Source organism: Ictalurus furcatus, chromosome 23, assembly GCF_023375685.1.
Source record: "Ictalurus furcatus strain D&B chromosome 23, Billie_1.0, whole genome shotgun sequence".
Taxonomy (NCBI): domain Eukaryota; kingdom Metazoa; phylum Chordata; class Actinopteri; order Siluriformes; family Ictaluridae; genus Ictalurus; species Ictalurus furcatus.
Genome location: NC_071277.1, coordinates 17,773,451 through 17,782,880, shown reverse-complemented (window position 1 = coordinate 17,782,880; position 9,430 = coordinate 17,773,451). Strand labels below are relative to the sequence as shown.

The 9,430-nt window shown below is 40.6% G+C and overlaps 1 protein-coding gene across 1 annotated transcript in view; it reads left to right on the top strand.

The window, feature by feature from the left end:
- Positions 1–201: 201 nt before the first annotated feature.
- Positions 202–9,430, top strand: part of ube2e2 (ubiquitin-conjugating enzyme E2E 2) — a 31,566-nt gene continuing 22,337 nt past the window's right edge. The window contains exons 1-2 of the mRNA XM_053611617.1: positions 202–374; positions 7,562–7,744. Of these exons, the coding sequence (XP_053467592.1) occupies positions 7,569–7,744 (176 nt within the window). The 5' untranslated portion in view covers positions 202–374; positions 7,562–7,568. The remainder of the gene's footprint in view (positions 375–7,561; positions 7,745–9,430) is intronic.

The window sequence follows — 9,430 nt, the reverse complement described above, 5'->3', positions numbered from 1 at the left end:
GAATATTATACGTCTTATTCAGAATAAGGTCAATGATTAGATTACTGCTGTCCGTGTAAACGTAGTCAGTGAAGGAATATTTTCGAGCTGAACTGACTCACACGACTACAATCACTCAAAAGACCCAAATGTAGCAACTCGAGAGACTCCAACACCCCCCCAACAGCATCAGAGGCACGTGAACGCGCCGCGCGCTCACGTGTCGGGAGCGCGCGTGGAGGCGGTCTGGCTGCTTCGCTTTCTGTTATCGGTTTTTTTTTTCCAGGCTCCAGTTAAACAGCGAGGAAACGAGGGCGAGCGGACGGCCGAGCGAGGACAGCGATTTACCGTCAAACCAAACCGCTTCGGATTGAACGTCGACGGCGGCTCGACAGGTAACGTGGTCGCGTGCCACCCGGTGTGCTCGGGACGCGCGTGAAAAGTGTATAAATGTCTCGCGAAAGTGTTTTTCTTTCAACGAGGGCATGTGTGTGTGTGTGTGTGTGGGTCGGGACGAGCCTGGCTGTCCTCGGGTGTTGCCAGATTGTGACGGATTCCTCCTGCAATATGCTACTTTTGCTTGAATGGGGCATAATTGCAAGGGGGTTAAAACAACAAAACGTGCACAAAACGAGCGGGAAGATTTAGCAATCTGGGTGAGTTTTCTAAGGAAAAATAAAGCCTTAAAGAGTAAATTGTGCACGCAACTTATTCAATAACTCCCACAAGGCCATGCGTTATAAACAGTGATTGACTGGCATGGTAAATGCGTCCTCGTGAGAGGAGGTAACCTATGGCCACACCCACCTTCAGGTATTTGTGATAGGAGCGTATTGATATTACAGCATTATGATATGTTTAAAAGTCATTCGCGAAGGATTTAGAAGAGTCATTAGACTGCAGAGCATCCCAACAATCTGGCAACCTCATTCCCTTTGTGTTAATGCTGGCCACTTTGGTCATTTCGTGGTGTGTTTTTTTTTTTTTGGTTGCAACCACGACTATACAGGGTTGCCAGAATGAATCTCGGTTTAAACCCCTAACCAGTTCACTTAAAAGCATCCGAGTTTGTTATCTGAATATAAATCATATGTATCACCGAGAGCTTTTTTTCCACTTCAACCTAAATGCAATTAAAAGATCCAGAGATTTTGATTTTGGACAATCTGGCAACCAGTGGCTGTTGTTTCTCGGTTGTTGGCGTTATTCTGTTCAGTGATCGCACCACCAGTCGCTCGCGATGCGGGTTACAGCCGTATATCAGCATTACAGGGTTGCCAGATTGTGAGTGAGATGCACCAAACTTTAACTTTGGGTTTAAAGTGGTAAGTGTGAACCCAATTTCAGCAAGTGTACTTACAGCGTACATTTATTCAGCATGATTTTGCTGTCGTGGGTGAAAATCTCACGTTGTTAAAGATGCCTTGGGGGATTAGTTGAGCTCGGTGGTCTTAAAGTGCATAATGTGACGATCAGTACCTGACAACAAAGTTGTGCCAGAAATGTTCATGAAAATCTGAACCCGTGATCTGCTGCGACGTTCGTCTAAAAGCCCCCGATAGCAGGACGGACGACACGGGACGACGCGAAAGCTGAACCGCAAATTGATTCGTTTAAGTTTTAAGTGATGGTTTTAAAATGCTGACGTTATTTAATAGAATGTTATGAGCATATATGCTTGACCACTTGTACAATACCTTGCAGGCATGCTCATGCCCAGAAAAAGATGTCCTTTCTACCTCAAGCTCGTCTCAATTTCATCGCTTTCATCCAGCTACAAACGACCCCAAACTCCACTTCTTCACTTTTCTTCTGACTCAACGTTGCTACTGTTCTATCGTTTATGTTTGTGCACCTCCATTTGCTGAACAATCCCAGATCACGCTGATCTGATCATCGTAAGTCTATCGTGAGAGGAACTTCATCATGTAGTCAGATGCGGAGAACACGTTACGGTATAGAATTCGTACAAGCGTTTATCGGGATCATCTCGTACAGTGTGACGAGTATTAGTGTTAAACAGTGTAAAACCGGTGTAATGTTGTTTTTTTTCTCCCACCTTGGAATGATTAACAGCAGAACACTCTGAGGTGACACTACCCAATCTGGCAACATGAGCAGGATCTGCGTTTGCATGCGCTGCTAATTACATTCCCCCATTTCTCTGTGACAGCCTTCACACCCCCTCCTTCTCCTCTCATTCTGTTACCTTATTTCATTTTTTCACCCAGCACCGAAGACAGAAGACAGCGCTGGTTTTTAGGGGCCACCAGTCCAGGGTTTTCTGACCCTGCTCCTTTAATCGCCGCTGTAGTGTGTGCTGCATCTCTGACACATGTGTTTTAACCTCGTGAAAGATGTGTGAGTGAGGGGATGTGTTGGGTGAGGTGTGTTAGAACAGGAAAACAAACAAATGTGCCATGCATCAGGAATGATAAAACAATCACTGTGTTTGCAGTGCCTTTTTAATAAGTGTTCAGAATAAGGAAAACTTCTTTATTGTCTGTCTGTCTGTCTATCTGTATCCATCTCTCTGTGTGTGTCTGTCTCTGTCTGTCTCTGTTTATGTATCTGTCTGTCTACCTGTATCCATCTCTGTGCGTGTGTGTCTGTCTGTCTGTTCATCCATCTGTGTGTCTCTGTTGTTGTCTTTCTATCTGTTTTTTTTTGTTGTATTTGAGTTGGTCTATCAGTCTGCTTGTCTGTCTCAGTCTTTTCCTGTCTGTCTACCTGCTTATGTTCCAGCCATGACATCTGCACCAGAATATTCTTCTCCTGTGCTGTCTTTCTATCTATCCATCCATCTGTCTGTCTGTCTGTCTGTCTGTCTATCTATCTGTCTTTCTGTTCATCTTTCTGTCTGCCTGTCTAGCTATCTGTCTGTCTCTGTCTGTATGTCTACCGACCTGTATGTCTGTCTGTCTGTCTATCTATCTATCATTGTTTGTCTGTGTATCTATCTCTCTGTCTATTTGTCTCTTCTTTATCTGTCTATCTATCCATCTTTCCCTGTCTGTCTATCTGTCTGTTTCTGTCTGTGTGTCTATCGATCTGTCTGTCTCTCTATCTAGCTATCTATCCATCCATCTGTCTGTCTGTCTGTCTGTTCATCTATCTGTCTATCTTTCTGTCTGTCTGTGCTCCTGTCTGTCTGTCTGTCCTCCTTCCATCTATCTCTCTGTCTGTCTTGTTTGTCTTTTCAGTTACCTGTCAGTTTATAAGTACGTCTGTCTATCTGTTCCTTTCTGTCTGTCTCTCTACACGTCTGTCCGTTTTTTGTATGTCCGCCTGCCATTCGTTCACTGGGGCCTTTCCTCAAACCAGTTCATTTTCCACACTTCATTTCATTTGCATTCTTTTACTTATTCTATTTCATTTGCTTAGCCTTTTATTTCTTTCATTTTATTTCTTACTACTGATTTTTATTTTCCCATATCTACTGTATATCGTCCGTAAAGCACTTTGTAAACATTTGTTTTTCAAAAAATGCTCTATAAATAAAGCTTTACTTACTTACTCAGTTACTATCCATCCATCTGTCTGACTGTTTGGCTCTCGGTCTATTGGTCTGTCGGTCTGTCTGTCTGCTTGTCTGTCTCAGTCTTTCCTTGTCTGTCTATCTGCTTATGTTCCAGCCATGACCTCTGCACCAGAATAATCTTCTGTTGTGGTAATGTGCAGCTGAGGGTTTCAGTGGCTGAAGTTTTAGCAAGAACACTCGGTGTGAAAGGGTTGTCTGGTTTGGGACAGAGCCCCAGTCTGCGCTGTTTAACAGGCCTTTATTCATCTAAGCCATGATTTGTGTAGTGACGCTTTTGGGTCCCGGGTTTTGTGTTAAAACTTCAAGTTTGAATAAGTGACCCAGTTTGAAACGGTGTAATTTGCCTCGTCGACCAGTAGCACGGTCGTTCATAAACAATAGCAATTGTTGATGTAGATCCAAAATGGAGAATTTTAGCAATGTGCAGGCCCAAGATTATATAAAACCCCCTTCTTGAATAACGCTATAAATCATTCCAGAAAATACCACCTAGCTAGCTAAAATTCTGACCGCAATATTCTTAGCCCCAGCTAAAATACTAGCAGGTTACATAATAATATAGTAAATAAAATAGCTAAAATACTAAGTTATATCTAAATTGCTGACTGGAACAAATTGTGAAATTTTTGTCCATCTATTTTGACCTGCAAATTCTCCTTTCTTTTTTTGGATTACTTCATCAGCTTTAAAGCAAGACAATCCTAATAGTCTCCGTTTATGATGTTTACATTGATTGAGCTGATAGATTTATTTATTTATTTACTGCTAATAAGGCAGAAACCAATCTTAGCAGTTGAATGCTAGATGTTTTTAGCATTTTGGCTGAAAATGGTTTGGGTTCAATTTCCATGATTGCCCGAAGACTGGGTGGTGTTGGTTTTTTTTTTTTTTTCCTTCTCTTTGAAATATTTGCTGATAGAAATAGAAATTGAATTTATTAGCTATCAGTTATTTTTCATTACATTAGCAGATAAATTGTTTGTTGTTTTGTTGATATGGAAAATCCCGAGGGGAAAAATGTAGTGGAAATGTTTCTGACAGGGAAAAAAAAAATGCTATAGATGCATAAATGTAGTGCCTCACCTACAACCAACCAACCAAACCAGCGCAACTGGACTGTCTCTAAATATCATAACACAGAGCAGTAGCTGGTCTTATCTGATTAGAATCTGTTTGGTTTTGTACCATGATGGGAATTAGCTGAGACAGAAGATGGGGAAAGACACCAGAAATAAAAATTCCTGATGCTAATGCGTCAAACACAATGTTCATTTTCTTTTTATATAGCAAAACCAACAGAAACGTAGCTACACTGCTAGCCTTCATTTGGGGGGAAAGCATTTCCCAGATGAATAAACAGCTGTAGTCTCATTTATTTGCGACCACATCCGGATATAAAAGAGAGAATTGCCCCCCCCCCCCCATATTCTTTAAGTGATTCCCACACTAGTCTTAATTTTTCTTTCTTTCTGTCCAGTCTTTGCCTTAATGCCTTGTATCCCTTTCGAAAAAACCCCCTCAAAGCGAGCCGATCATGGCCGGGTCACGGCCGTTCTATAAATAACAGATGGAAAAGCTTTTCCTCATAGTCACAACATGATCTCTTATGCAGAAATCACTTCGGGATTCGCATTAATGAGTCAGTGTGTAAAGAATTCACAAGCCCAGGGCACTGAAGAGGAAATAAATCACCCGACATTCAGGCGGCGTTCGCTGTAAAATGTCACCGACGGCCGTTATCTATAAAATCAGCGATTGATAGACAAAAATTACATTTAATCCGATTGTTAAGGGCCGAGTCAAAATGAGTGGAAGTTCAGACAGATGAATGGCACTTAACTTTAAAGCGCACCTATTATGGATTTGAAACGTGCCTAATTTTGTTTTAAAGGTCTCATACGATAAATCTACATGTATCCAAGGGCAAAAAACGCTTTAACGTGCTCATAATTTAAACTGCAGCATTACCCTTTTCCCCTCAGTGTCACAAACGACTCGTTCAATGATCCGTTCTAAGGATTCATTCTAAACTCCTCCTTTCAGAGAGCATACGCTGATCTGATTGGTCAGATGTCCCAGTCTGTTGTGGTTGGTCTGCCGCTGTCAGCGTGTTTAAAAAAAGGAAATGCAGAGGCGGGGCTTCTTGTTACAAACCTAAGTAAGTTAGTACAGGAAGTAAAGTCTGGAATCACTAACGACTCGATTCAGCCGTTCAGAATCGGTTCTTTCTTTTGGGAGTCGTTTGTCGTGCGCTTTGATTTTTATTTTTTTGAAACTTTGCAGACTTTTTACATTCACAAACAGCTCTATAACACAGTACATGAAAGGTAATATCTGAAAAAACATAATAGGTGCACTTTAAGCGGCCTGGTCGTTAAGCCGACCGGTTTAACGACGACGAAAGTGCATCACGGTTCTACAGGTTCAAATACATTTGTACTATAGCGCTGTTGAGTTCTTCAATCTGATTGGTGTGGATTCATTATCGGTCCTGTTGTAACAACTTGCACAGGGACTTCTACATAATCTAATACTACTAATAAATGGATTGAAAAATGTGTCGTGGTGATGTGAAGTTTTCTCAAAGGAGTCTCCAGTGTCAATACTTCGCAACAGCAAGTTTTCCAACATGGGAAACATTTCAGGATAGAGGCGTCTACGCTTTCAGGTTCCTCTAATAACATATCAAACTGCAATTTTTTATTCCGATTGAGTTCAAGAGAGAGAAGAGAGTGAGATTGGTGAAGACAGACTTTTTGAGGATGTATCCCATAAGAAATATATATATATATATATATATATATATATATATATATATATATATATATATATATATATATATATATATATATATAAGCCTTTCTGTGGTGACTTCTGAGCATTTAGACAGATAGTAAGCAAGGTTATCTTTATATCTGCCAATTTACATACAATAGTTCTGAAGATATCTAATCTTAAACACGGCCTCCCAGATAAGATGCTTTTTTAAAATGAGAAAATATGATCTGTTTTAGAGGAGTAGGGGAACAAATATAATGTTAGAATCCATCCAAAATACTTTACAGATTTAGTTTTTAGCTCACAAGCAACAAATAAAGTTTTCGTGTTTTTTTTTTTAAAAAAAAGAATGAACAAAATCGAAGACACGCTGCAGCAACCCTATCTATGAATGGATATAGGATAAGAGGAATAAAGCACTTCGTTCTGGGACGTCCTGTTATTGGAAATCAATCAGCCGGGTTGATTGGGCGGTAACAGTAACTCACAGACTTGTATATTGGACACTTTACATCAATAGGTTTGAAAACGTGTGTAATTGTTTCTGTAAGTATATGTTCATTGATGACAGGAGTCTCCAGTGATGACAGGAACTACCTCGGACATTATCGGACGTCACGGACGTTACCCAACGTTAATTCAATTCGATTCAATTGTATTTGTATAGCGCTTTTAACAATGGACGTTGTCTCAAAGCAGCTTTACAGAAATATATAAACACAGGATAGAGATTTTAAGTGTGTGAATTTATCTCTATTGAGCGAGCCAGTGGCGAGGAAAAACTCCCTAAGACGATATGAGGAAGAAACCTTGAGAGGAACCAGACTCGGAAGGGAACCCGTCCTCATCTGGGTAACGACGGATCGTGTGAAAGTAAAGGAAAGTTCGTTATAGTTCAGACATGAAGTCTGTTTGTTGAACTAGTCCACTGTTCACTAAAGGAGACCTGAGTGCATAACTGCATGTGGTAATTGCAGTAACAGTAGATGTTACTATAAACGGATAAAAAGTTCAGCGGTCTCACTACACACCCGCGTTGTCGATTATTATTCTATAAGAGCAGTCCCCGCTGAAGTGATTTTTTTTTTTTTTTTTTTTTTTTTTTTTTTTTAAATCTCTCTGCTTGCTTAATGCTTTCATTCTTCAAATTATGAATCGAAGAACTGACATCACTAGTTTGTCAGGTTGAGGTGAATTATCCCCCTCGTACACAAAGATTCTGGTGCCTGGAGCCGTAGTGGATAATGCGTCGCTCTGTCTTAGGGCCAGGATGTCCAGTGAGGTGCAGAGAGCAGACGACAGCCCCAGCACGAGCGGCGGGAGCTCGGACCTCGAGCAGAGAGAGACGGCTCCTCCGGAGCAGGAGCGCGAACCGGCCCAGCCCAAGAAGAAAGAGACCAAGATCTCCAGCAAAACGGCGGCCAAACTGTCCACCAGCGCCAAGAGGTGAGTTCAGCCTACGTACCGTCGTTTTGTGGTGTTGTAATGTAATCTCACTTTCCGGGTCAGTAGGATTTGAATCGAGTTTCAAGTCGTTGACATGACCGCCATGAAGATAACGTTCTTGTTCTTGCCTTTCTAAACATAAGCTCAGCTCGATACTTTATGAATGTAAGTTAAGAGCTTTTTGAAATAACTAGCCCAGGGGGGATTTAAAAAAAAAATATATATATGTTTTATTTTTTTAGCCAGTAATGCCATTTTAATGGTCGAAAATATTAATTTTTCTCTCTTTCACTAAGTTTAGATTGCCAGAGCATGTGCAGTCACAACCGGCTACACGCTGAAATATCATCCATGTGCTGTTTAGATCATACGCATACACTGCAGAGTAATATTGTATTTTGTAGTGATTTGTATTTAGAAACCACAATTGTGTCATGCAAAAAAACCCCCAAAAAAACAACAACTCCTCACTCGTTTTCATTTTAAACATCCGCTCTGCACGCTGACGTGAAGGCCACTTTGATTAACAACACGTTGGACGTAAAAGTTGAGCTCCAAATTGAATGAACGCTAATGGAAGTTGAATCATTACTCTGACAGTTGAAATGATTCTTTTAGAACGGTTCATAAATCAATTTCATGTGCATAGAACTACATAAATAAAAAAATAAAAAAACAGTTCTCCTGCGACCCTGTTCGCATCTCAGCCGACCGTAAGGGTAAGAATGGTATTTTTATGTTGTTTTTTTTTTTCTCGTGTTCTCGTTAGAGTGATATCTCAAGAATGAGTGGTTTGTAGGATTTGTTTGAATTGCAACCAGAAGATGAACCGGTTAGGTTTTGGATTTGGCAAGGTCACTGCAAGGTCAGACGCCTGAAACAGTTTTTCTTCAATATCTTCCTTCCTGTTTGAAGTGTATTTTAAGGGTATTTCTGGCATACAGGTTACTAACAGAAGAACTAGACTTGGTGGTGGTAGAGGAATCTGCATCGAGGCTACAGCTTTATCAAAGGAGGAAAGAACAGTACGATGGAATATAACTCGATTTGCAATGATGTTATACAATACTGTATACAGTTTGGAAAATATATATAATATTCAGCCTTTGGATGGTGCTGTTAAAGGAAATATTATACGATTGGAGAGTATTTGTAAAATTAAACAATTCTGAGTGCACAAATGGTCAGAAAGCGTGCAAACAAAAATCTCCATACATGATTGACATTGAAACAAAATGTACACCGACACTGTTGTTCTATATTTCATATTTGACCATGTATGTGAGTTTACAGCCCTGAGCACTAAATGTGCGACTCACGTTTTACTTTGGTTTTTACTTCCCTCTCTTCCTTTGTCTGATTTGTTGAAAGCTCACCCCCCCGCCCCCCCGCCCCCACCCTCTCTTATGATTCATCATTTCGATTCTTTGTGAACCCGCCGAGCTTTTTTTAACATGCGCAGTAGGATTGGGCTGTCATGATTAGTGATTTACTGGCGGTGAATGCAGGGTGTGAGACTTCGCTAGGTAATAAAGCTGTCATCACAATTCTGTAAACAAAGCACCGATTACGAGTCATCATACAGCTCAAAAAAAAAAAAACCGTCCTAAATAAGTATGTGACAGAAATATCATACATGCCGATCAACCATAACGTTAAAACAACTGGCAGGTGATGTGAATAACA